Raw genomic sequence first — 27,325 nt, 5'->3', positions numbered from 1 at the left:
CTGTGGCCACACCCAAACCAGGGTACGAGGACAAAGAGCAGAGAGGCCCAACCCCTACTCTGCTAAGGACTTTCTTGTGACTCTGAGAGAGCAGTTGCCCCTCTCTGGGCCCTGGTTTCCCTGGGAACGTGGGCGCAGGCCTGGGGTGGGGAGTCTCTGCAGTAAGGTCTGGGAGGGGAGGGGGTCCTGCTGACCCACCACGACAGTTAAGCCATGGGAGAGACACACACTGAGACAGTTTAGCGTGAGCAGTGGTGGGAGGCCCGGCAGAGCCAGCTCCTTCACAGGCTGGGAGCTGGCAGGGCTTGGGCAGGAGCGGAGTGGGTGGAAGACATGGTCCACAGGATAGGTCCTGTCTAAAATACGCCACCAGGTCACCTTGCTGTGGCATCCCCAGAGCCACTACGCTGCATCTGAGACAAATGTGGCTTCCTCTGCCATTTCAGCTGTTGGAGGAGGAGTGGGCTTTCTTGAAGAGTATTTACCTATTCTTTCAGAAAGCAGAGAAAATTTGGAGAGGTGAGGGGGTGTGGAAGGGGACCAGGGAGATGGGAACAGAGATCTAGGGGCCTTGGAGAGATCTCTCTCCCCTGCTTGGGGTCCTGAGCCTCCTGGTGGGTGGCTGTCCACCGGGCTGTGACTTGGAGGGCCAGCCCTTGTGGGAGCTGTGTGCTCAGTGACCTGATGCCAACCCCGCCTGGGCCTCGAGCCTCATTTCCTCAACTGTGAAACAGGGTTTCCTTGGCGCGCAGGACTGTGAGGCTGCAGCAGTGTGGTGGGCGCTCCCCTGGGCTGTCTCTGCAGGTAGGGCCTGCTATTATAACACAGCTGCCTCCTCCCCCTGGATTGCAGTTGGACTCTCCTGAGAAGCAGGAAGAACTAGGACCCCCTGCCCCAGAGAACATCCAAGTACAAAATTGTTCATACCAATTCAGCTTGTTCAAAAATGACTCCTACGCACGCATTAACATTGGCAATGCAGTACTTCTGAAATACAGCCCGCGCCTGCCCCTGGAGGGGGAACCCTAACTCTAGAACTCTGGCTCTATAGAACTGGACAGATGCTGGGGCTGGAGGCAAAGGGGAGCTGGGCGGGGCCAGGAATCGAAGGAGCAGAGGACCACGGAGGGAGTGGGCTGAAGTTCTGGACCCAAAGGCCCTATTGTTCATTTACTCCGGGCACCAAAGAGGAGCCACGTCTCAACATCACACCCGTCCCCCCATCTTGACCTCACCTGCTTCACCCAGGCAGCACCCAGGTAGGAGGCAGCAGCCACCACCCGGTCTGTGAGTGAGGTTGGCTGTGCACTAGGCTCTCTGTGTTCGCGTGTGCACCGCCATCTGTGTGCGTCCCCGAGTGTGCACGTCAGTCAGGGTTATTTCCCACTGGCCCTCCCCTGCAGGCCCCCTCCTGGGCAGCACGCCCAGTTCCCGGACGAAGCCTATATACTTCCTCTGAGAACGCCCCACACAACCCACTCCCTGCTAGCCATGGCCAGTGGCCTGGACCACCTGGCCTGGCCCCTCTGGGCCCCCTAGGTGGCTGTGCTGAAAGGCCCTTGTTGTCCCGCCCAGGTCGGCAGGCAAACATTGGGGGTTCAGTTATACTTGGTTCTGGAACAGCTTTTCCAGAGTCTCGGTGGCCTGGGCCAAGGGCCCCGGCCCCTGCCCTGCCCCAGAGGCTCAGGGCAGCGTGCGTGTGGCTCAGAGGCTGTCTCCAACATCATTGGTCCCCCCCCCCCGCCCCCGCCCCAGACCACCCTCAGAGTCTGCCCTGGTTCAGTTCCTTGCACCTGATCCCCCCATGTTCTCTCAGACGCCCCCGTTAGTTCAGAGTCCCCCCCGCCCAGGTTACACAGGAATCCTCCCTTCCAGGCACCTCTTTAGCCCCTCACCTTCTACCTGTCAAAGGCACCTATGCCAAGCCACTGGCCCTGCATGCCCTGTGCTTACTCTGACCTCCGGATTTGCCTCTCCACATCAGCTCAAACCCAGTCTCCCCAATACTTGTCACTCTACTGAGGGCCTCCCACAGTGCTCTGAAGGGGCTGCATGCCGTACTTGTCACCCCTACTCAGAGTGGCCCAAGCCTAGCCCCCACACAAGGCAGGAACTCCCTCAAAGCAGGACTGGGAGCTCTTCCCCAGCAGCTGGGCTCCTGTGTGGGACTCACAGCACTTTGCTTCCTACCTGGGGCCTCCGTGTCCACGTCTGTACAATTGGAAGGTTCCAAGGGTGCTCGACTCTCAGGGCTCATGAGACCTGAATGCCTACTATGTGTCAATCTGGAGGGCCTTTGGGGCCAGGGGTGTCCATGGGTGGTGGGAGGGACACCCTCCTCAGGCAGGGGCTTCCCCTATTGCAGAGACCAGGACAGGGAGCAAGGACAGGCATGGTGACAGAGATGGGTTTTTGGAGTGGCCGCTCTGCCTGGGAGGGGGAGGGGATACCAGCTCACCCACCCCCTATCCATTCTCAAGTCCTTCCTAACTAAAGGCAGGAGCTGGTTCAACATTATAAAGCCCCACTACCACATGCGGCTCTCCTCCCTCAAACCTCTGGTGGCTCCTCACGAGGCCACGGGCAGTGGGCTGCATTTTGCCATTTAAGGGTTCTGTGCCAAGTGCAACTGCTTTTCCTGGCTTGTGCTCAAAATGAGCCTCGCAGCCAGGCCTTTGGCTCAGCATCTCTGTGCTCACGCTCAGGGCCTCTGCTCCCTGAGACCCTTCCTGGAGTGCCGACTCCTTCACACCCTCCCAGTCTTAGCCCACGGGTCACCCTCTGTCTCGCCTCAGCGTGCTTCTGCATTTCTCTTTTCCGTACTCTGTTTTCTGGATCTTGAAGGAAATGATAGGAATTGCTGTTTGAGTTTTAATTTGCTGTTCTGCCTCCTGAATGAACCCAAGTTCAGCCTGCGCATTCTGTGTACTCCTCGTTGCCCAGCATGGTGCCTTCACGATGTCAACGCTGAGGATATTCTGAGAGGGGCTTTCAGTTGAAGCCCAAGGAAGTGGTGGTACTGGAGCCTTTCCCTTGGCTGGAGGCTGGGGAACTACATGAGAAGACCTCCCCAGTCACCTCCGTTGCCCCTTTTCCACCTCTTTAAAGGCCCAGCCCATCACCCAGGCGCTGAGGTCTTGGAGGATGGGATCCCTGGGAATGGTGGCAGAAAGCCTGGGGACCCAGCTCTGACTCACCCTATGTGTGGGGGGTCTTCCCCTGACTCATTTCCCTTCTCATGTCCTGGGCTCCTGGAAGGGAGACTCAACCCTTCCTCTGCTCAAAGCTGCCCTTGGGAACGGTCCCGAAATCTGTAGGCTGAAGCACTAATTCATTCACGAGGCCATGGTTCTTATGGAATAACTAGACTATGCCTTAGCTAAAGGGAGAATACGCAATGGTGGGATTTCTGGCACTGTGACTGAGAGGACACATACCCTAGCACCCTTCAAAAGGCAAACTATTATCAGGTCTCTGCTGGGGTCAGCCACCAGTGCCTGGGACAGGGAAGTTGCCCAGGGCTGTCTGGGGGACGAGCCCCTGCTGGAGCGTAGGATATGGAGAGGCACCATCCTTGCATCTAGGCAGCCGGAGAGTGGGTGGTCCTGCCTGTCACCCACCAGGTCTTCTCAGTGAGGAGAGAGGAGAGAGACAGACAGAAAGAGGAAGAGCAGGGCAGGAGGAAGGTGGTGATGAAGAAGCCAGACAGAAAATTCACCTGGTTACAAGTGGAGTAGGAGTAGGAGGGGCAGGAGCAGAGCTGGGAGGCAGCTGAAGGAGGTGGAGGCTGAGGTGCCTGTGCCCCCAACCCCTAGCATAGGGTGGGGCAGGGTGGCTCTCTCCTCATTTCTCACTTTGCAGGACTCCCCATTCCTGGCCCGGGTGGCTGCAGCTGGGGTACTTCTCACTGGGTGTCCTTCAGACACCACATGGTCACGGAAAGCCTGCTGGGCTCAGGGAGCCCAGGTGGCATTGAGGTGGCTCCTCTAGGTGTGGAGAACTGTCCTGGACAGAGCTCTGCCCTAGGCAACCCCACTCTGGGGCCAAGCTCAGGAAACCAGAGCCCATGCAGCCCTGAGACGGAGGGCATCTATGGCTGCTGGAACTCCCAGAGACCCCAGCCTGGAGTAGCAGGAGTGCAGTCTCCCTGCCTCATGGTCTGGGGGCCACTTCTGGGCCCTCTTGCCCCTTTTCTTTAAGGAACCCGCCACAGCTCCTGCCATTCTGGGTCGATGTCTCAGGCCCCTCACTTACCTGCAGATGCTGGTTCTGCCAACATAGCCAAGGTCAAAGCCAGGGCCAGGGCAGGGGCTAGAGTTGCGAGCCGAGGGCCTGGGTGCATCGCAGCAGGCTGGTGGCAGGATTTGAGAGGAGCCCAGCAGGATCCAGAACCTGGGCAACAAAGTCTCCAGTTGAGAGAGCGAGGCTCTTCTGGTGTGGGCTGGGCTCCCGGTGCCTGCCGCCTACTTAACTCTGGGGGGCGGAGCAGGCAGCGGACAGACCAGACCAGCGCTCCGGTTTCACCAGGCCGGGTCTCCCCGCCTGCCCCCCTCCCCAACCTTCTTAAAGGGCCCGTGCTGGGTTGCTCTTCCCCACGCAGGGGCCAGGGCATCCTTACAGCTCAGTCAGACCCAGGCTCCACTCTGAAGCCTTGGACCGGAGTCCCAGAGGACTCCAGACCCACGTGGGCTGGGCCAGCCCATGCGCTTCTCTCTTCTTTTGCTCTTGCAAGGGTTGGTGGTGGTGGCAGGGCAATCACACCAGGCCTAGGAGAAAGGACCCCACCCCGCAGACTGCTGTGGGTCCTCTTTGTCTCTGAGGTTTCCTCGGACCCCATTTGTGCAGAGAGGCACCAGCCTGAGGTTTCTCACTGGCTCTGTGCTCATTGGTGTTGCAACCTTGACCTTCTCTGCCATACAGGGAGGGCCTCAGTTCCCCAGTCCCTAAAGGAGATGTTCTACACTCACCCACAAGGCAGGAAGGGTTCTCAATTCCATGGTATCATTTGCCTCAAAATAGCTCTGCAAGGTGGGTAGAACAACCCTTCCCCCATTTCATGGAGTAGGAAACCGGCTCAGAGCTGGAAGTTCCTTCCAAGGCCCCCAGGTGGAGATGAGGCCCCTGGCCATTTGGTACCAGGACTGCAGGCGTCCTGGCTCCTGAATCTGATGTTTCAAATTTCTGGGGCTGCCTCCTGGAAATCTGGCCCTGGATTTAGCTCCTACCTAACAGCTTCAGGCTGGGGCCCTGCTCCTCTTGGCTCCTTCCCAGGCAACAACATCATCCTTGTCCCAAATAGGAGGAGAAAATGCCATATTATTGCAGAGCTTCAAGGGCCTAGAGGCTCTGCCTGCTTCCTGCCGGCCCCAGCATCAGCATTGCCAGGCCTCAGTTTTTATGTCCAGCAAATGGGGGGCAGAGCACCCCTGGAGTGCTCTCCCTTCTTCCATCACAATCTCTCTGTCACACCTGCCTGATTCGGCCCACCCTCAACTCCCTCCCACTTAGTACAGTCTCCCAAACATCTCCCCTTGACCAGTCACATCCCCACGATGCTTACAAGCTTTTCAGTTTACAACAAAATTGAGCCCCATTTTCAGATGAAGAAACCGAGGCTTAGAGAACTTACGGGACTTGAGTAAGTATCCACAGCTGCTAAGAGCTGGAGCCAGGCCTTTGACCCCCAGCCCAGCACCCCGCCCACCATGGCACAGCGTGGCGGCCCAGGTCTGGGAGGTGGTTGTGAGCACTGGTCTCGAACCCAGCCCTGATTTCAAATTCCAGCTGTCCACCTTGACCTTCTCTGCCATGCAGGGAGGGCCTCAGTTCCCCAGTCTGTAAAGAGAGATGTCTACACTCACCTACAAGGCAGGGAGGATTCTTAATTCCATGGTGTCCAGCTAAAGACTTGGCTGTCCAAACTTGATCGAGTGGCTTTACCTATCTGTGGCTTGGCTTCTTTACTTCTAAAATCGGATTTGTGAGGGTTAAATGCTTTAATGTACCTCGAAGGCCTAGCCCAGGGCCCGGGGTAAAGCAAAGCAAGAGCTCAGCAAATGCTCCTCCCTGTTTCTCCTTTTCTGTTGTGCTTCCGGTTCACACATGGTTTTACACTCTTTACCTCCCTTAAAGGAAAACCCTTTGAAGGCTGAACTTCCCCCTTCAGAGGCAGCTGCCTCTAGTAGGCGCTCAATAAGTGCACTCTGGGGCTGACTAGGAAGCCAGTTGCTGCTGTTCTGTGGGAATTTTGGCAAATCTAACAAGTCCCATCTTGTTCACCCTAAAAAAGGCCTGGGGCAGGGCTGTGCTCAGCTGGTCTCAGTGGCAATAAAACCATTGATCCCACAACTTGTCCCTTTTTTTTTCTGTCTCCCCAAGTCAGTAAGGCACCTGGTGCTTGTTAGGGGTTAATTACTGGCCAAGTGTGGGCCTGGGGCATGGGGGTGGGGATTGCTGGGAAGATTGTGTTTGGAGGAATAGAGCTTTAATTTTAGGAATGAAAAAAGAAGATTGGAGAAGGCCTTTGCTTATTTATGAATCAAAAACTTGGGTGGAGTCTTCCACGCACCCCATCTTGCCGTTCTTCCCCCTCTCCATCTTCTGCCTTCTGCCCGATCGCTACGCACACAGATTTACCTCCAGCAGTCCACTGTGGAGCCTCCAGCTGCAGTTCAGAATGGAGTCAGTGTTAGCTCAAAGCCCCACCTACCTTGCTGCTCGCTAGGGAGAGAAACAGGCCCAGAAAAATAACGGAAACTCAGCTTCTCTGCTGGGCCTCCCAGTTTTCAAAACTTCTCCTGGTCTTCTGACAACCCTGGGAGGTGGTATGTCTGGAGACAGTGTTCCCTTTCCACGGATGAGAAGACTGAGGCTGTAGAGGAGGAGTGTTGCTGGGGCTCTGGCACACACAGGCCTGGCCTCGGCTCAGCCTGCAGTCCAGCGTTTACACCCCAGAGCGGTGCTGAGAGCCGTGATGCCAGGCAGACTGGCGGAAAGTTGGGACCCTGTGTGGCTTCTGAACTGGTCCCTGACCACCTCCCACTGTGTCAGAGCAAGTTGTTGGACTGGGCAGTGCCTGCTGCCTGCTCCTCAGTTGCTCCCTCCCCAGCCTCTTTAGCGTGCCCCCCAAGACCCTGAAGCTCTGGCCCTGAGTAGAGCTGACCAGGGCCTCCTGGTCACGCTTACCCTCGATGCTTTGGGACGGAGAGTGCCCGCTCTGGCAGTAGCCTTGGCCAGGGCCTGGCACTCTCAATGCCTCTATGTTTTGCACCCTGACCGCCTGGGCCCCACCCAAGGATCCTGTAGCCAAAGCGTTTGCTGGTAAAGGGCGGGTGCTTGTGCCCTAGATGGGATGGTACTTGAGCCACAGACACAGAACTCAGGCCACTACAATGCAAGGGGACACAGGCTTCCGGCCCTGATTCTGTGGCCCTGGAGTCTCATGGGCAGGAGCTCCACAGCGTGGGCCCCGGGCCTGGGCCTCTGACAGGGGCCTCTGCTAGGAGTGGTCTTGCTCCAGCTGTAGGCTGAAGGTGTTGATGGAGCTACTCCAAGTGCAGGGGCCAGGCACAGAAGGGGTGTGGCAGCTACTCCCAACAATTACAAAATTTAGGAGCTGAAAAATTTTGTTCGCTGCCCTCGGGAGCTGGCTGTGGACTGAAGGCCAGTGGCGGGACTGTGCCTTGGCCAGGCACAGGGTCTGAGCCATGCCTAAGCCCTACTGGGGGGCCAGACTGGGGGTGGGAGGAGCCTCTCAGCGCCTCTGTTCCCAGGAGCAGACACTCCTCCTCCACACCACGTCCACAAAGGCCGCGGCTACAGTGGCTATGACCAGCTGGCCGCAGCTGACTTCCCCTGGGGTTGCACTATTTCTAAATATTGGTTCATGTTGTTAACCCCTGCCGTGCGCTACCAGCAGACATCCGGCTTCCTGCAGAGAGAGCCTCCGGGACGGGGATGGTCAGTCCCCGTTTGAATGGGAAATCCATGCATATCCTGGCTCAGAGTCCAGGACTGGGGAGGTCTTCCCATGTGGATGAGAAATTCCTGCTCGGGATTGTGAATGAGGCTTCAGTGGGTGTCGGGGGACGTGAGTCTGAGCTGGTGGCAGGGCACGGCAGTGGAAAGAATGTAGGGTTAGAAGCCAGAAGTCTGGTTCTGCCAAGCCTTTCTGTGTGGCCTCTGGTGAGTCACTGCACCTCTCTGCACCATTCCCCTCACCTGTAAATTGTAGAACCACCATGGTGTTTGGATGATGTCCTCCAACGGAGGTGCTGGGGCTTCATAAGCTGTGAAGGGCAGTGCCTGGTGGTTATGTTGATGGGAAGTGTTAATACCAGGGTCCTGCTGTCTGCATGACTGCTGTGAGTCCCTTTAAGGAGAGGCAAGACTGACAACCAAGAGCCAGCTGGAACCAGCGGGCAGGGCCGTGCTCAGCCTGGGTGGGGAGTGGTGGGTATGCCGCTCTACACAAGAACACAGGGCTTGGATTTCTGCCCTGGTGGCTAGGTGTGCGTGTGCAGTAAAACCCTGCAGTAGCCAGCCTCCAAGATGGCCCTCACCTTCTGGCACGAGTGCCCTTGCATAGCCGCCTTCCACATTGAATAGGGCTGACCTGCACGGTCAATAGGACATTGCAGAAATGATGGACTGTGACTTCCAAGGGGAGATCATAAAAGACATGGAAGCTTCTGCCTCGCTGTCTTCTGACTGAGTGCTGCAGGGGAAGCCAGGCACGGTGACTCGAGGACAGTTAAGCAGCCTGTGGAGGACCCATGGAGACAGGACCGAGTTCTCTCACCAACGGGCAGCCCCAAGTCCACATTCATGGCAGTGCCGTCTTGAAAATGGATCTGCCAGACCCAAGCTTTCAGACGGTTGCAGCCCCTACCTGTGACGTCTTGACTGCCACTTTCGAGAGACCTGGAGCCAGAACCATCCAGCTAAGCCACTCCTGAACCCCTGACCCACAGACAGGGCTGGGGTTTTGAGGACAGTTTGTCACGCAGCACTAGACAACTAATACCTGCCCAGCTGTAACTGGCAGTCCCGTGAGCCAGAACTAAAGTGCGTCTGGGACTCAGAAAGTAAGACTCCGCTCCCTTGAGGAGGAGTGATGTTTCCTGATCAAGCAATGGATCTGCTCATTCATTCATTCAACAATATTTCTCAAGCACTTACCTTACGCTGGGGGTCAGGGACACAAGAGCAAATGACAGAAACTCTGCCTTTGGGAGCTCCCAGGCTCCCCAATGTCACTTAGTGATTGGTGGATGATTGTTAGTGATTAGGGACAGTGAGATGCCTAGGACATAGCCTGTGCACATGGATGGATGGCGACGTCATTCATTGAGATACACGGGCTCAGGGGCATCTCATGGCAAAAGCTTTGGGCATGTTGATTTTGGGGTGTTTGTGAGACACCCAGGCGGCACTGTGCGGGCTGTCAGATATGTGGGTCTAAAACTCCTGAAAAGGTGTTGGTCAGAGGCATATATCCAGGAATTATTAGGGTGCAGATGATGAGACGGAAGCAACAAGAGAGGAAGAGACTACCCAGTCGAAAGGAGGGCGGTGGATGAGAGGAAGGCCCAGACTGGGGCGCATCAACATTTTTTTCTCTTAACTTTCTTGGACATAATTTCAAACTTACAGAAAACTAGCGCGACCACTATAAATATTTCTCACATGTTCTTCCCCTAGATTTCCCAAATGTTAATATTGCACCACAGTTTAAATTCTTTTCTCTGCGCATACACGTGTTTTCCTGAACTATTTGAGAGTAAGTTGCAGACGTAATGTTCCTTTCTCCTTAGATATTTGAGGGTGTGTTTTCTAAGAACAAAGGACCTTCTTTTTCATAATCAGAGCGCAGTGATTAAAATCAGGAAGTTGACACTGGTACAATACTCTGAGCTAGCCACAGGCTTTTCCCCAGCCCTGCTGATTTCCCCAATAGCATCCTCGGCAGCGAAGGAAAGTTCTGGCTCCTGTGTGGCATTTAGCTGGCCTGTCTCTGGGGTTACTGTTAATCTGGACAAGTGCTTCCGTGTTTGTCTTCCATGACCTTTCACAGGTGTTATTTTTTTCTGTTTGTATATTTTTTCCTTGTTGTTGAACTCATCGGGGAGACACTGGTTAACTAAACGGTACAGGTTTCAGGTGCACGACTCCACCACCCGTCATCTGTGCACTGTGTGGTGTGTTTACCGCCCCAAGTCAGGTCTCTTCCATCACCATTTATCCCCCGGTACCCTCCTCCCCCTGGCCCCACCCCTCCCCCTGGCAATCCCCACACTGCTGCCCAGGAGTTCTTTCCCTTTTTCATTTTGCTCAATCCCCCGCCCCGGTTGCTCCCCACCCCATGGGAATGTTATTTTGTAAAGTGAATCTTGATTTGAGTTTATCTGGCTTCTTCATAACTGGATTCAGATTGGGCGTCTTTGGTGGGAACAGCCCAGAGGCGATGCTGTGGCCTTCTCAGCGCACCCTCTCTGGAGGCGCACAGCACCTCTCTGCCCCATGGCGGGTGGTGTTAACGTAGCTCACTTGGTGGAGGTGGTGCCTGTCAGGGTTCTCCCGGTAAAGCTGCTGTTTTTCCCTTTGCAAGTAATAAGCATGTGCCAACACTGAAAGGTCAGGTTGAGGAAGAGGAGCCAGGAAGAAAGCTTGTGCAGGCGCAGTGGGGACATGGGAGGAAGACCAGAACATCTTGGAACTAGGAGGAGGTACTGCAGGGAGGAGGGAGGCCAGTCAGTTTGGTTCTGGGCTGCTGAGAGGCTAGCTGGGCACGGGTGAAGTGTGGAAGGGAGGCGAGAGCAACAACAGGAAAATGCTACTTTGGGGAAGTTTGCCTGTGGACTGGAGGAGAGGGACCCAGGCTATGACGAAGAGGTGTGTGGGGCCAGGGAGTTGGTCTGTGATAGATGGAAGAACGTAGGGTGTATAGAGTGAGCTAGTGAGGGGGCCAGATGAGGGGTGAAAGCAAAGAAAGGGACTGCAGAGAGCAAAATGTTCTTGAGGAGGCAGAGGAGATGGGCGGAGCCTTAGTGGGGTGGGGGGTCCTTCCCAGCCCCAGCGGGAAGTGGAAGCAGGTGACAGTGGAAGCCAGTGGCACTGGTGGTGTGGCAGGGAGGGGCCTCTCTCTTCTCAGCTGAGGGGGGGAGCAGGGGCTGGAGGGGGGGGGCCAGGCATGAACAGGGGAATGAGCCGTGCTTGAAATGACCTCTGGAGAGGGAGGCCACCTGAGTGGACATGGGCAGTTGAGTGGCTCTAAGGCAAGTCCAGGGTTTAGAGGCCATGAGCTTTTAGCTTCCTTGGGCAGGTGGACAAGGCAGTCCTGGTGACTCATCAGGAAAAAAGTTGGCAAGGAGGGAACTGAAGGATGGGGAGAAAGTGCAGGGTCAGGGACAGGGTCTCTGTGGTAGCAGGTACTAGTGTGAGCGAGGTGGAGTTGTGGGCTGGTGCTCCCAAGGGAGGCAGATGGTTAGTGCCGTGGAGGCGGGGAGAAGGCCAGGATGTGCTGGGGGAGGGTGGCTGAGCGGGAGGGGAGAGGAGGTGTTTGGAGATGAGGAGGTCTGGCAGCTGGGAGGCCAAAGGATTGGTGGAGGTTCCCGGGGAGACCTAAGCCACAAGGTTAACGGCAGGAATTGGGGAGGTGGGGGAGAAGACCATGAGCCAGGGCCACCAGGCGTCTGAGCCAGGACAGAGGGCAGCTGTGAGGAGGTGAGGAGGGGCACTCTGGATGCCGGAACCCTTGGAGGAGCGGTGCTTTTGACAGGGAGGAGTCAGTGCCGGGTGGGCCCCGAGGAGACAAGGGCCCTCTCTACCTTGGACTCGGAGGGACAGGGCAATGGGGGACAGACGGAAGCTTTGGAAAGGACGGATGGCTGTCTTCTGGGTGAGCTAGGTGTCTGTGAATGCTGGAGGGCGGGGAGCATTTGGAGCAGAAGCAGGGGTGTAGAGTGGCTCGGGTTTTCTGAGAGGAGTGTGCATGCGGGGGACAGACAGGAGGGGTGCAGGAGGAGGGAAGAGTCAGGAAGGCTCCCGGGGTGGGAATCCCAGACCAAGATGGTGGAAGTCCCAGCCCCACATCCGGCCCTCGTTGGCATGAGGGGACCATCAGGGCTCTGGCTCGGCGGGCCCACAGCTTCCTCCAGGAAAATCTGACGAGGATGGGGGTGTGGAGGCGGCACTGCCTGTGGCCCCAGGCCAGTGGAAGCCGGGCCAGTCCCCACCTTGCCAGGCGTTGCCTCTCCAGAAATCAGAGGCTCGGCTCCTCTGTGGGTGATGTGAGGGGCATGGGCAGGTCTGCTGCTGTTGGGGTGGACCCCTACACGCTGTTCGGAGCTTGCAGGGCTGGTCTGCTCCTTACTGTGCCTGCCGGGGGGAATGGTGCACAGCATATTTTGGTTTCCATTCGGTGAGAGGCGAAGATCCAGAGATACATGGGGTTTCATCCTGGTTCTGCCTCTGCTACCGATGTGAGGGGAGACTTGGAGCAAGTCCTTCTCTTTTCCGGGCCTCAGTTTCTTATCTATGTGCTGGGGCTGTTACAGACACCTTCTCTATAGCCAGCTCTCATCTATTCCCAAGAGGGAAACCCTTCCCTCTGGCTTCCATCAAATCCCATCTGAGCTATGAACTGGTGGGTGCCAGCAGGCCCCCGGCCCCCCCAAACCCTTGGGCTTTTAGGGATGAAGAAGTCTCCAGCATTTGTTCGGCCCTGGGGCTCACACATGAACCACACGGCCACTGGGAGTCTTCCCTACCACTCAGCATTTCCTCTCGCACCCTACCACCCTAGGTGGCTCCTGACCGCAGGCACAGGAAGTGGTTTCTTAAGGCCTCGGCACCACCCCTGCATCTTCCTTTATCTGTTTCTCATGTTCTGCCTGAAATACCAGCAGCAGGCAAGTATTCCCTGAGCTGGACATGGGTTTCCACAGACACTGGCCTTGGGATTGGAGTCTAGGAAGCTATCAGACAGTTACACCTTAGTGTGAAATAATTGGCTTGATCCTTTCCCAAGGAAAAACAGACTTTGGTGCAAGGGAGGTCACAGGTGGGAAACTGGGGAGATAGGTGGGAGGGGTAGGGGGTAAAGGGTCACCCTAGGGGGCTGTGCGGGCTGCAGGAACATTTGACTCACGACTGACCCATTCTTTCTATGCCTTTCCCCAGTCTTAGGGTACCTACTAGGAGTAAAGAGCTGGCCCTGTCGCTCCACCTCTCCCTCTCCCTTCAGTGACTCAGGGTCCTGGGGACCCTTTAGGCTATGTAGCCAGGGTGGGGGTAAGGGGCAGTGGGGCCAAGTTCTCAGGCTTCCATAACTGAGCTGCCAGCATGGAATCCCTACACCACAGCTCCGGCGCCATGGCAACGGACCGACATAAACACTGGGCTTCACAGTCTAAGTTCTGCAGTGATGTCATCTCCAGCTCCTGCCTGCTGGGCCCTGTGGCAGCTGCACCCCAGACGGTCTCAGCTGCGCAGGCTGGAGTACTGTCTTCCTTCTCAGTCCCCAAGCCACCTCTGAAGTGGGGGAGACTGTGGACACAGGGGCTTAGGCAGGGGCACCTGGGACAGGACCCACACAAGCCCGGTTCCTTGTCTGCTGCTTAGAGGAGCTGCTATTGCCCCTTCCTTGGCCCTGGCCATGAAACTGCCCAAGGGGTCCAAGAGCTCTGTGCTCAGTGGGAAGCACCCAGAGAAGAAGGCGCCGGTGCCTTCATGGCAGGAGGCAAAGCAGCCCCCTGTGAGCATGATCAAAGGTGAGAGCGGACCCCTCTGCCCTGACTGAGCCTGGGCCGCTTCCTCTCTCTTCAGCACTGCTGAAGGTGTTCCAGCCCTCTAGCCCTGCCTCCTACAATCTCTCCTTGAAGCCCACAGACGATCTGTGCCTCCAAGCTGAGCCTTGCCAGCAGCGATTAGCAGCTGGGAATTTTGGGGGGTAGGTGGGTAGGAAAGAAGGGCAGCAGGAGGCGTGAAGTGAACACAGCTTTGGAAAAAGGCTGGGGATTCACTGGCGCCTTCAGCCCAGCTCTAGCTTTCCTCACTTCCCTGGACTCTTACTCTCAAATGAAAGCAGCGATACTAATTTTTAGCTCAGACGGGCAGGGCTCAGTTGGCTGGGTGTCGTCCTGCAGAACAAGAAGGTGTCTGTTCAATCAGGGCACATGGGAGGCAACCGATCAATGTTTCTCTTTGGCCCCGCTGTTTCTCTCCCTATTTCTCCTTCCCTTTTCCACTAAAAACAAATAAATAAAACCTAAAAAAAATACTAATTTTTACTACATTGTTAATGACTGATTATCGCTCTATGTGGAAGGTGGTTTAGTATGTGAATAAATGTTGGGGCTCTATTGGCTGGTTGAGAATGTTCACATACCAGTGTGACTTTGGGCAGATGGACATTTCTAGGCCTCAGTTTTCTCATGTGTAAAATGGGAAAAATGGTCATCTCGATCTTACAGAGTTGTTGGGAGGCTTAACTGAAATAATCCATATAAATGCTTAGTGTAGTACTTGGCCCAGAATAAGTTCTCAGCTAATTGTAACTACTTCCTTTCTTATTATTCGTTGCCTGCCCAAGAGAAACTATGTTTTGTCTGGGAGCACTGCCTGTCACTCAGGGGAGCAGCTTGATGGTGGGGTTGGGGCAACGAGGGAGCAAAGACCCACATGTGGCACTGTATGGGGGCTTCCTGCCTCTGATCTGCTGGTCTGTCCTCGCAGGTCCGGGGCCTGCCAAGTACCTGCGGCCATCCTGCACGGGCCACCTGGGCCACGACAGCTCCATGTTCCGGGAACCCGCCTACAGTCTGCACACGCGGCACTCGGAGAAGCGTGAGTGCCCCCCATGCCCGGTGCCCCCTTGGGTAGAGGGTTATTATTGTTGTAAGTTCAGAGGTGGCAGGGAGAGGAAGGGGACCCTTATCTGGAGCTGCAGGGCCCTGGGAACCCAGGCCGGCCCTGAGCTGGACAACAAGGTGATCTGCTGGGTCCAGAAGGAAGTCAGCAGAGATGCCCATTGGGCCGCCCCACCACAGAGGCGACTGTGTAGGTGTCTCCCAACTCAGCTGCCTGAGGGGGCTTGAAAGGATGCTGTTGTTGTCCAGCTGGCAGATCGGGATCTCCTGTCTGGTTGCTGGCTGGGGCCCTTCAGTTCTGGCTACTGTGGGTTCACTGGCCACAGCAGCTGAGTAGGAATAGCTGGGGAGTGGGGAGAGAGTGTGGGGAGGATTAGAACCCCCTGGAAGGGTGGGAGCAGAGAGCCACAGAAGAGCTGAGGCTGCTGGCCAAGGCCAGCGGAAGGGGAGGCTGGGCAGGGGTATGTATGTGGGGCCTGAGATCGGGGGGGCTTCTAGGCCCCTCCTTGGGGTGACATCCCACCTCAGCAGGGGAACCCCTGGCTGAGGCTGGGACCCTTTCCAACCCTAGCAATAGCCACTGTGCCCTATTACGGCCCCTGGGCCGACCCCTGGCCTGCGAGCCAAGCTACTGTGTGTCTGCTATCTCGTCTGTCCTTCTGAGCAAGCCCCTGAGCATGCTGAAAGCCCCATGTTACAGATGGGGAAACCTAAGTTCCCAAAACACCAAAGACCCCGAGTGATCGAAAGGGAACCCTTAGCTCTTCTCTCGGGGAGGAGGGTCTCTCCGGGAGGAGGTTCTCTCCTGGGCACAGTCCAGGCCCACTCTGGGGCAGCCTCTGAGGCTGACTGAGCTCCTTGGCTGCCCTGCAGGGATCACAGACACATGCAGCCCCGGGCCTTGTTACTTCTTGGATCCTAAAATAACTCGGTTTGGAATGTCCAGCTGCCTTCAGGCACCCGTGGAAGAACGCATCTCTAACCTGTGTAAGACGGTGGAGGGGACGGGGCTCGGGAGGTGGAAGGAGGGCGGTCTGTACCCCTAGGACCTGAGCAGGGACAAGGGGCCATGACTTCCCTCTCTAGGTGTGTCTGTGGATGCTGGCATCTCCCTGCAATGTCACATCAAGATGCCGATGCCACCATGTCTGCGTCATAGCACTTAATATCTTGAAGCCAACATCATGCACCCATGTCACAGGGCGATCGTGATGATAGAAAGGGGGCTCATTTGGGGCAGCACGATTGCCGTAGCAGTGAGCTGGTGGGCTGTGGTGGTGGTTTTAGGGTATTGTCGCGGGGATGATGTCGGAATGCTGATAGCCCAAGGGTGATGTTCTGCTGACGCTTGTGGTTTTCGTATTATAACAACAGTGTCACGTTCTGATGTCAGGATGGCCCAAGTCCCTCCGCTGCCCATAGCCCTCTGCAGACTTGGTTGCGTCCCTGCCCAAAGCTAAGGAGGTTCTAGTGAAGTCACGTCAGGTTGATCAAGGCCTCAGCTCCCCGCCTTCACCCACTTTCAGGCCTGAGCTCCACCCCAGCCTCCTGCCACTACCACTTGGAGGAGACCCACCCTCCTGGGGAACGCAGGGCGCCGCAGTACACGTTCAGCTACCGGTGCCCATACAGAGTGATGGACCCCAATCCGGCCCCCAACAGCTACCATCTGCCGCGCTTGCTGGGGCCCAGCAACCCCGTCAGCCGAGCTGCTCCTTGCTACAGCTTGGCCTCCACAGACCAGAACTGGTTCTACCAGAAGGATGTGGCAGGAGGTCCCGGGCCAGCCATGCACAGCCGACCCGAGCCGTCTGTCTACCAGAACCGCAGCCCCATCTACAGCATGGCCAGGCGCTTTGCCTACCCGACGGACCACACACCTCAGCCTGGCCCAGGTTCCCACGATGTCCAGCAGGTCACAGCCCACAAGCCCTGCCCACCTGCTTTCACCATGGGTGTCAAACACTCACCCCACCTGTGCCCGCTGGTCATCGACATTCACGACTGAGTCCCCTCCAGCTGCACTCACCCAGTCCTCCCCACAGATGATATTTTCTACACCACATCGATCCACTGACTGTGGTCTCGAGTAGCAGAGCTGGTGCCTGCTGCATTAGCACAGAGAAAGTATTAAATATTTTTATTGATTTATGCCTTTGCAAATGTTCATGACTGCTTCCTTTGGGCCCTGCCATGGATGAGGGGCGGGGAGACTGGGAAGCGTGGCGGGAGCCCGTGTCTGGGCTACGGTGCCTGTCCGCACAGTTTAACGAGACTGGGCTGGGCATGCGTGAGAGGGAGTGAGTGAGCAAGCTTAGGGACTCATCTGCCTCACAGCAGATGAGGAAGATGTCATTGTGCTGACAATGCCATTTATTATGAAGGCTGCAGAAATTAGTGATGCTTGGTCTGAAAGTGTTGGGTAGGAGTGGGGGCTGGCTGGTGGCAGCAGCTGAGGCTCTTCCGCGTCGCTGGGTCAGAGGAGCTACAGGGCACCACCATCGATGTAATGCTCACCCCTCCAAAGGACTGCCAGTGGGAAAACGAGGAAACTGAGGTGCAGAGCTAGGAAAATAACTTTGGCCACATGAGACATTAATGCCTGTCTCTAAATAAAGGTCCTCATTCAGGATGCGAGCCAGGTCAGGGCTCAGTGGATGAGTCTCAAGGTACGGCAGGGTGCCCACAAGAGCTTGCTCCTTTCTTTCCAGGGGATTCACTCCGTGGGTCGCCCCTGCCATAGCTGGGTGGTAGAACTATAGTCACGTAACCCTCCTTGCCACTGGCTCAGGGGCTGGTCTCTGTCACTTTATTGTTGCTGGAGAGACACTGAGGGCCGGTTGTCACTCTGGCTCACAGGAGCCGGGGGGTTGGCGGCCCTCGGCCAGGAGCAAAGCTGGAGACCTGCTTTGAGGGAAACATGAATGCACCACAGACAGCACATGGGTAGGGGTTGTGCACAAACTCACATCCCTTACCCGTGTACACAGAGACAAGACTTGCATCCCGTACTGCACACACTCACTTGTGTGTGTGCGCACATTCACGGGCAGAGAACCCCCCTGCAATACCAGTCACACCCAAACACTGGCCTTATACTACACTCACAGGGAGAGACACACACAACACAGCCTTAGACGCCACACATACACTACACACACCTGTCACTGACACAATGCCTGCCCTTTCCCCCCAGATGCCCCTGTCCGCCCACGCCCACTCACACTGCCCAGCGCCCTGGGGAATGATGTAGACAGATGAGAGAATGGCCCCTACGCTCCCCCCACCAGGAGCATTTCCATGCTCAGGAAGGAGCTGGGGCGTGATTCCCAGCCCTGGGGTTAGATTTGCTGCTGGCTGGCTCCCAGCCCTCCACACTGGGGTCCTACCTCTCGATGGGGTGCCCACCCAGACAAGCCAGACCCAGCACTCAGAGACGCCCACCTGAGGAGCTGCCCAAGGACGAGTTGACTAGAGTAGGAGCTCCTGCCCCCCGGCCCTCCAGGTCCCCATCCTTGGTGGGGTCGGGGTCAGGGGAGCTGGTTGGAGGGCTTGTGGTCGGAGTAGGCAGCTGCATCCCCGAGCTCCCTGCAGGCAGAGAGCCTTGTTCCGGCTTCTCCTCTTTCCTCTCTCGCTGTCTACACTCTCCCCTCTGGCTCCTCTCCTTCCAAGTCTCTCTGCTTACCTCTGGCTTACTTTTCTCCTTTCCTTCATTCTCCCTCTTGCTCTTGTGTCCCTCTGCCCTATTTACCCTCTAGAATAAAGATCAACATTTAATTACTCTGCAAAAACCAGAGCCCTTCTTGGAGGCCCTGACAAGAGGGGGACTGTGGGCGGTGTGGCTGGGCCCCACATGCTCACTGTCCTTTGCTTGCTCTGCTCTTCCGGAGCTTCATTTTCTCCTAGGAGTGTGGAAGCATGTTTTGCTTTGGGGGAGGAAGGGAGACAAAAGAGAAATAAAAAACTGCCGTTGTTGTGAACACAGCATGTTGTGTAGAGTGGGGGCCCAGAAGGAGAGAGGGTCTGAGAAAGTGGCAGGGGCAGAGACAAGGCAGCTGCAAGATGGGAGCAAGGGGGGCTGGGTGAGCAGGAGCCCTGCCTCAGGGCCTGGGTGGGTGTGGGCACCAGGCAGGGCTGCCAGGGGGAGGAAGCAAATGAAAGAGTTGATCTGGGGTGGTGGAACAGGTTCGAGGAGGGCGACCCTTACATGGAGTCCCAGGCAGGGCCCTGGAGGGAGAGGGCCTCCAGGCTCTAGGGAGGCCGGCGTGAGTAAGATAGACAAGTGTCTGTTCTCGTGGACGGTAAAATCTGCTGGGGGAAGTGGTGGCTTCATGTGCCAGGCACTTCCATAAGCTGACATCAGAGAGAAGGGTGGGTGACCTGCTCAGAGCTCACAGCCAGGGGTGGGGCGCCAGGGTCCCAGCCCAAGTTGATCTGACTCTAACCCTCCCTTCAATGTGGCCTCGGCTCCGGGGCTGGGGCTGGGAAAGACGGCTGGGACTTGGCTCTGCCTTGTCTGATGTGTGACCTTGAACAAGTCCTTCCTTCTCTGGGCCTCAGTTTCCCCATCTGAAAAGTGGCTGCTCTGCAGGGCTGTGGGAAGGATAGAATGTCTGGATGCGTGTGTTCACCCAGTTCTGGTTCCTTGGACAGCCAACGGAGCATGTGGGGGTGCTGGGGGAGGGACTGTCCAGCAGTAGCCCCAGCCTCAGCAGCTGGGAGGAGGGGGACTCCAGCTCAGTTCCCTGCTGCCTCCCAGTGGCAAGATTTGGATACTGCAGGGAATGGGTATGGATGGAATTGCAAAAGGTCAGGGCTGGAAGACGTCTCTAAGGGAGGGTGGTCTGGTCCTCTCTGGCCCTGTTTTGCAGATGCCCAGAGAGGTGAGGGACCTACCGCCAAGACACCCAGGCTAGAAGCTTGGATTTGGATTGGCTTTCAGGGCAGGGTGCCTCCTATGAGCCCTGCCGTCTTCAGGAAGCCCCTAAGGGGCCTCAGGACAAGAGAGATGGAGCTTTGAATCCTCCGCTTGAAGCCACCTTCTCCAGCGAGTCTTCCAGTGTTTCCTCCAGCAGGAAGTGGCCTTACTCTTGCCCCAAAGCCCTACACACATCTCTCCTTGTTCCTCCTGCTGGTCCCCCACCCCTAAGCAAATCGGGCAGTGGGGCCCCTTGAGACCTAAGGATGATGATGAAGGACCATCTTCGTTATGCAGGGAGCACCTGCCAGGGGCCCAACTCCGCCCTGAGACTTTACCTGCAGTGTATCATGTGAGCCTCATGATGACCACAGGATGTTAGGGTAATTTCTGAGCCCCAATTTTTGGGTGAGGAAATAGGCAGAGAGGTTGTAACTTTTAGACACACAGTGGTGGAGCAGGGATTTCAAGCCCAGGTTCATCTGTTCTCTGGAGAGGGGCCTGCACTTGGACATGAAAATTATTCCCATGGCCACACGACAATTGGCTATGACCAGACACTGAAGTGACTGGTCCTGATGGTTTGGGGTTCACGTCTCAGCCACACCACTGTGCTGTTGTGTGACTTCGGGCAAAGCCTCTCTCTGACTTCTGGTTCCTCATCTGTGGAATATCTGTCTATATTCTGGATTACCTCAGAGATCCATTCTAGCTCTGGGATTTAAAATAAATAAATAAATAAATAAATAAATAAATAAATGTATTTAGTCAATTATATATATATATATATATTATTGACTATGCTATTACAGTTGTCCCATTATTTTCTCCCTTTTATTCCCTTCTGCCCTGTATGCCCCTCTGACCAACATCCCCTGCCCACCCCTTAGTTCATGTCCATGGGTCATACATATAACTTCCTTGGCTTCTCCATTTCCCATATTGTTCTTAATCTCCCTCTGTCTATTTTGTACCTACCATTTATGCTTCTTATTCTCTGTACCTTTCCTTCCCCACCTCATCCCATTCTTCCACTGATAACCCTCCATGTGATCTCCATTTCTGGGATTCTGTTCCTGTTCTAATTGTTTGCTTAGTTTTTTTGTTTTTTTTAAAAAAATTTTAGGTTCAGTTGTTAATAGCTGCAAGTTTGTTATTTTACTGTTCGTATGTTTGATCTTCTTTTTCTTAGATAAATCCCTTTAACATTTCATATAATAAGAGCTTGGTGATGATGAACTCCTTTAACTTGACCTTATCTGGGAAGCACTTTATCTGCCCTTCCATTCTAAATGAAAGCTTTGCTGGACAGAGTCATCTTGGATATAGGTCCTTGCCTTTCATGACTTGGAACACTTCTTGCCTGTCCCTTCTTGCCTGTAAGGTCTCTTTTGAGAAATCAGCTGACAGTCTTATGGGAACTCCTTTGTAGGTAACTGTCTCATTTTCTCTTGCTGCTTTTAAGATTCTCTCCTTATCTTTAATCTTGGGTAATGTAATTATGATGTGCCTTGGTGTGTGCTTCCTTGGGCCCAACTTCTTTGGGATTCCCTGAGCTTCCTGGACTTCTTGGAAGTTTATTTCCTTTGCCAGATTGAGGAAGTTCTCCTTCATTACATTTTCAAATAAGTTTTCAATTTCTTGTTCTTCCTCTTCGCCTTCTGGCACCCCTATGATTCAGATGGTGGAACATTTAAAGGTGTCTTGGAGGATCCTAAGCCTCTCCTCATTTTTTTGAATTCTTGTTTCTTCATTCTGTTCTGGTTGAATGTTTATTTCTTCCTTCTGGTCCAAATTGTTGATTTGAGTCCCAGTTTCCTTAGTGTCACTGTTGGTTCCCTGTACATTTTTCTTTATTTCACTTTTTATAGCCTTTTTCCTCTATTTTGCAACCATACTCAACCATTTCAGTGAGCATCCTGATTACCGGTGTTTTGAATTGTGCGTCTGGGAGGTTGGCTATCTCTTCGTTGCTTAGTTCTATTTTTTCTGGAGCTTTAAATCCATTCTTTCATTTGGGCCTTTGTGTGTGTGTGTGTGTGTTAGTGCACTTGTTATATAGTAAGGGGTGGAGCCTTAGGTATTCACCAGGGCAGGACAACCCAGGTCACTGTGTTGTGATGCTGTATGTGGGGGAGGAGTCTGAGAGGGAACAATGTCGCTTGTTCAGCTTTCTGCTGACTTTCAGTGACTTCCTCCACTACCCACAAGCAAACTGGGCCCTTCTGGTGCTGATTCCCGGGTGGCTTTCTGTACGTTCTAGGACCCTGTGGGTCTCTCCAACAAACTCTTCTGTGAGGCTGGGAGTTTCTCCCGCTGCCTCTACCCCCCAGGTGTTTTCAGTCAGAGGTTTTGAGGCTTTATTTCCCCACGCCGGAGCCCTGGGTTGTGGGTCTGTCTTGGTCCCCAGTTGTTCCTCCCGGTTTATCTGCACACAAATATGAGTCCATCCGCTCTGCCAGCCACTGCCTCACCTGGTCTGTCAGCCACCGCCTTGCTGTGAGTCCTCTCCCCCTGGCTGCCCGTCTCTGCTCCTCTTACCATCTGGATGAATATTTCTTCTTCAACTCCCTGGTTGTCAGACTTCCATACAGTTCGATTTTCTGGCAGTTCTGGTTGTTTTTTGTTTTTAAATTTGTTGTTGTCCTTCTTTTTGTTGTGCGAGGGGGCACAGTGTGTCTAGCTACACCTCCATCTTGGCCAGAAGTCCTCTATTTCTTCAAATAGGTTCTCAATCCCTTGTTTCATCTCTTCTCCTCTAGTACCCCTATGATGTGAGTGTTGGTATGCTTGATGTTGTTCCAGAGGTCCCTTAAATTCTCCTCAATTTTTTAAAAATTCTTTTTTTCTTTTTGCTGTTCCGATTGGGTGTTTTCTTCTACCTTGTTTTTCAAATTGCTGATTTGATTCTCTGCTTCATCTACCATGCAGTAGATTCCCTGTAAATTATTCTTCATTTTACTTAGTGTATACTTCATTTCTGACTGGTTCTTTACATTTCTGTATCTTTTTTCAAGCTGTTGAAGTTCTGGCTAAGTTCGTTGTAATTCTCACTAAGTTTCTTGAGCATCCTTATAACCATTGTTTGGAACTCTGGTAGTTTGTGTGCCTCCATTTCATTTAGATCTTTTTCTGAAGATTTCTCCTATTCCTTCATTTGGGTCCTGTTTCTTTGTTTCCACATTTTGGCTGCTTGCTTATGTTCATTTCTTTGTATTTGGTACAGCTGCTACATCTCCTGGATTTGGTAGAGTGGCCTTGTGTAGAAGATGTCCTGTGGAGCCCAGTGGTGCAGCCACCCCAGTCACCCAAGTGGGGCGCTCCGGGTACACCGAGGGCCCTTTAAGAGAAGCTGCCTGATGCCTTGGCTGGTGTGGTTCAGTGGATTGAGTGCCAACCTGTGAACCAAAAGGTCGCCAATTCAATTCCTCGTCAGCGCACATCCCTGGGTTGTGGGCCAGGTCCCCAGTAGGGGGCATGTGAGAAGCAACCACACATTGCTTTTTCTCTCCCTCCCTCCTTCCCTTCCACGCTCTCTAAAAATAAATAAATAAAATCCCTTTTTTAAAAAAAGAGAAAGAATTCCTAAGACTCCAGCCACTTCTGTCTCACTCAGCCACAATCCTAACTGGTTTTTACAGCCAGAAGTTATGGGGACTTTTTAGCACTCAAACCCTGGGCTGGGGGGTCTGGTTTGGGTCTGGGACCCCTGGCTTTTCAGGGGCAACCTCCACAGCCGAGATAACCCTCTCAGTTTTTAACGACCACATGTAGGTGTGGGACCAGCCAGTTCCAATACTCTGCCCCTCCTACCAGTTTCAACACGGTTTCTTCTTTATATGCTTAGTTGTAGATTTCTGTTCAGCCAGATTTCATCGCTTCTGAATGATGGTGGTTCTGTAGTTTAGTTGTGATTTTGATGTGGTTGTGGGAGGTTCCAAGTACCACATTTACCTGCTCTGCCATCTTGACCAGAACCCCCCTCACTGTTCTTTTTTATGGTTTCTATATCCTTTTCAATGCTTGATATCTCCTTGTTGAAGTTCTCACTAAGTTCTTTGAGCATCCTTATTTGAAGTCTATTTGGTAGATTGCTTGCCTCTGGTTCATTTAGTTCTTTTTCTGGAGACGTCTCCTGTTCTTTCGTTCAGGACCTGTTTGTCTCCTCATTCTGGCTGCCTCCCTGTGTTTGCTTCTATATGTTAATTAAGTAGAGCTGCTACATCTCCCAGTCTTGGCAGAGTGGCCTTATCTAGTAGGTGTCTTGAGGGGCTCCGTGGTGCAGTTTCCCTGGTCAGCTGAGCCAGGGGCTCCAGGAGTGTCCTCTGTGTGGGTGGTGTGTGCCCTTTTGTTGTAGTTGAGCCTTGACTGATGTTGGCACGTCAATGGGTGGGGTTGACCCTCAGGCTGAATGGCTGTGAGTACTGGCCACCACCTCAGTGTATGAGCTGCTATGTATGGACTGACCCCAAGAAACAAGTTTTACCCCAGGGGTCTCCAGAGCCTACCAAGATCACCGTTTGGGTGTGCTGCTTGTGGAGCTAATCAGGTGGTGCTTTGCTATGGTCTACAGCTGGCTACTGTGTGTGTTGGTTCTGGGGCCTCTTGGGAGGGGCTAGTGCAGGCCAAGGTCAGCTGATGTCTGTGACTGGCCCGGTTTTCCTTGGTAGGAGCTACAAAGAAATCTGTGGTTGGTACTTGCCGGTGCTGGGCTGGAGGCACTTGGGAGAGGCCTTGCTGCAAACCAAGGCTGGCTGACACCGGTACAGGGCCTGGGGCTGCTCAGCAAAAGGCTCAGGGACCCTGAGACCTGCCTTGGCCTGCCAGCTGCCTGTAAGCCTCAGCTGCTGAAAGAGCCTCGGGTGGTACCTAAAGTGGGTGAGGCAGGGTCTCAGGGAGTCACCAGGGTGGTGCAAGTGGAGTTCACCAGGCTAATGCAGATTCGGATAGAACTGTGTTGGGGAGGGCTCAACACAGGGACGTGGCCGCTGTCCTTCCAGCCTGGCCCTGAAGACAGACAGCTCAGTTTCTCTTTGTATGACTCTGGCACTTTCAAGCTGCTGTCCCTCTGCCAGAGCCCAGGGTGAGTGCCTGTGAGCGAGTGAATCTGTGTGCGGGCCCTTTAGGAGGATGCCTGGGGCTCCTGCTGCCTGTGTCTCACCAGGATGGTCAGAATCCCTGTCGATTTTCACAGTCAGAAGTTATGGGGACTTGTCTTCCTCATACCAGAACCCTGGGCTGGGGGCCTGGTGTGGGGCTGGGACCCCTCACTCCTCAGGGGGAACCTCCACAGGTGAGATGCCCCTCCTGATTCTCAACTGCCACATGTTGATGTAGGACCAGCCCACTTTGCATCTCTGCCCCTCCAACCAGTCTTGATGGGGCTTCTTCTCTATGTCCTTAGTTATAGGAATTCTGTACAGCTAGTCTTCAGATGATTATCTAGGTTTATTGCTGTATAATTTAGTGGTAATTCTGGTGTGGTCCTGGGAGGAAGCGAGCATGGTGTTTACCTACTCTGCCATCTTGATCGGAACTCTCTTCCCTCAGGGCTGGCTTCCTTAAAACAAGGTGGGAATTGGGGCAGGGGGTCACTAGTGGCTGAGACACAGCGCTCTCCCCATCCCCTCCACCAGGACCCCAGCAATGCCTACTGTACACCAAGCACCAAGTTAGGCTTAGGGGGCAAGCAGTGATGAACGGGACTGAGGCCCTGCTCTCAGGGAATTAGAGTCTCATGCGGGTGCCAGTGTGTCCATACGTGGGAAATACAAGGATATCAGAAGCTTGGGATCACAGAGGAGGGAGAATTCAGTTCTGACTGAGGGGTAGCAAGGCTACCTCATGGAAGGGGTGATATTTGATCTGCGCCACAAAGTAAAGACTTTAGCTAGGTCGCTGGAAAAGTCCCCTCTGTAGACGTAGATGGTGCAGCAGTGGGGGGGCTGACTACTCACTGGCCTAACTTGGTTGGGGAGAGAGAACAGAGCAGTGGGAGTTAATCAAAAGAGGTGGGGGCAGGGCCTGCTCCTGGACATCAAGTGTGTGGCTACGGGTTTGGTTCTTGTTTGGCAGGGAGTGGGGTCCCTAGGAAGATGGATGCTGAGTGGGGGTCCTGGTGAGAGCAGGAAGGCCCAGAGGGAGGTGGCAGGGGAGGTGGCACTGTCAGGAGGGCCAGTTTGGCTGAGCTGCTCTGTTCGCCTGGGGGGGAGGGGCAGCCAGCCCTCTGACACTCCTGTTGGGTTCCCCACCTGCGTTTAGAGCTGGGCAGGTACACAGACCTCTCCAACCCAACCCCTCTGACTGCAGCCTGATATCAGGGCTAAAATTAGCCTTGTTGCTGTGGGGGCTGCAGGAGAGACAGTCAGGAATTGCCCCTGCCTTTCCTTTCAGAGGTCGTGACAAAGGCTGCTGACAGATGACAGATACAGGCCTGGACCCAGAGTGGAGTTGGGGTTCTCTGGACCACCCTCATAATCTGTCTCTGAGAGAAGGAGCCTGGGGGCAGAGCCTGGATACCTTGTCCTGGCCACCCCTTTGCCACGGCCAGGTGCCTGGGGGAAGGGGAGGCCAGGCTCTGAACCCCTGGAGCCCACAGTGCTGGCAGGCACTCCTCAACCAGCTTCTTCATTTCCTGCTTGCTCAGGTGCTCCACTACATCGCTCCACAGTTACTATGGGAATCCCAGGTGGCTAAGGTTTGCCTGAGCTTGGTTCCCTGACGAGATGGTAGTGGGGCAGGGAACATGGAGGGGATTGATCCCCAGCCGGGGCTCATAACTCCTCCTTTCCCCAGGGATCCAGGGCCTCCATGTGGGCTCTTCCCATGTAGGCCACTGCCTGGTCTTATCCTCCCAGCCTCACTCCCCTGTGCGCCCACAGCGTTCCAGCCACCTAGTCTTGACCCTTCTTTCCACCTGCTGGACACTCTGCACAAGCCTCCCCGACTCTGGCCTGGTCCTCCTCCTGCAGTCTGCTCTCCATGCATGAGCTCTTTTCCTCCATGTCCCCCCTGGCCTAACTCTTCAGCAGCTCCCACTGCCCTCTGCACAAAGCCATGCTCCTGGCCATCCCCTGCCAGCCCCAGCCTCTCCCCCCTCCTCTCCCATCTCCAGTCTTGTGCTCCAGCTCCCCTGGGATGTTGAGCCTGTGGAATGGGCAGGTTAGGGTGGTGAGCTGTACTTCCAGAACCACACACTCCAGAGTTAAAGGGTATGCCCGGAGAATGGGTTTCGTGTGGAACTCTTTCGAGATCCCTGCCTATGCTTTACCTCCCCGAAGTTCAGTGTCAGAGGCTGGGACAAGTCCTGTAGTAAAGAAGTCTGTTTTGCTTTATTTAACCCAGAAATTCCCAGAGTGTTTGCCTATTGTTCAATAGCTAGAGCTATTGAACAGCTCTAGCAGCCAGTTTCCCTGGACCACTCTTTGGAAAATGCTGGTTGGGCTATAGTGCCCTGTCCTCTGGGATCTGGGGTCCTAAGACCGGCTCCCCTGCCCCTCCAGGGCTCTCCCATAGGGCCACATCGTGGTAGGTGGCA

General features: G+C 54.7%; 2 protein-coding genes across 3 annotated transcripts in view; one reads left to right on the top strand and one right to left on the bottom strand.

Annotated features, from left to right (window-relative positions):
* Positions 1-6,034, bottom strand: part of CSPG4 (chondroitin sulfate proteoglycan 4) — a 49,225-nt gene extending 43,191 nt beyond the window's left edge. Inside the window, exons 1-2 of one of the 2 annotated variants that reach the window (XM_045192824.3) lie at positions 5,862-6,034; positions 4,255-4,392 (exon numbers count right to left, since the gene is read on the bottom strand). In XM_045192824.3, coding sequence (XP_045048759.2) covers positions 4,255-4,342 — 88 coding nt within the window. In that variant the 5' untranslated portion in view covers positions 4,343-4,392; positions 5,862-6,034. Of the gene's footprint in view, positions 1-4,254; positions 4,497-5,861 lie in introns of those variants that run through there. The other variant, XM_071221919.1, reaches the window with a different exon arrangement.
* Positions 6,035-13,374: 7,340 nt separating this feature from the next.
* CIMAP1C (ciliary microtubule associated protein 1C) lies at positions 13,375-16,907 on the top strand. Its single transcript, XM_024557139.4, has 5 exons — positions 13,375-13,538; positions 13,624-13,772; positions 14,737-14,847; positions 15,744-15,857; positions 16,397-16,907. The coding sequence occupies exons 1-5, from the start codon at positions 13,375-13,377 to the stop codon at positions 16,876-16,878; spliced, it is 1,020 nt and encodes a 339-aa protein (XP_024412907.2). The 3' UTR covers positions 16,879-16,907.
* The last annotated feature ends 10,418 nt before the right edge of the window (positions 16,908-27,325 follow it).

The sequence above is a fragment of the Desmodus rotundus genome, chromosome 7 (genome assembly GCF_022682495.2).
Source record: "Desmodus rotundus isolate HL8 chromosome 7, HLdesRot8A.1, whole genome shotgun sequence".
Classification (NCBI taxonomy): Eukaryota; Metazoa; Chordata; class Mammalia; order Chiroptera; family Phyllostomidae; genus Desmodus; species Desmodus rotundus.
Note: the sequence above shows the minus strand (reverse complement) of the source record. Positions and strands in the feature narration are given on the sequence as shown.

What these genes read in the sequence shown, in the direction of transcription:
- CIMAP1C (XM_024557139.4), top strand. Translation starts at nt 13,375, where the DNA reads ATGGCAACGGACCGACATAAACACTGGGCTTCACAGTCTAAGTTCTGC. An exon ending in GTCCCCAAGCCACCTCTGAA is followed by an intron (nt 13,539 to 13,623) that starts GTGGGGGAGACT and finishes TCTGCTGCTTAG; the next exon opens with AGGAGCTGCTATTGCCCCTT. An exon ending in CCCTGTGAGCATGATCAAAG is followed by an intron (nt 13,773 to 14,736) that starts GTGAGAGCGGAC and finishes CTGTCCTCGCAG; the next exon opens with GTCCGGGGCCTGCCAAGTAC.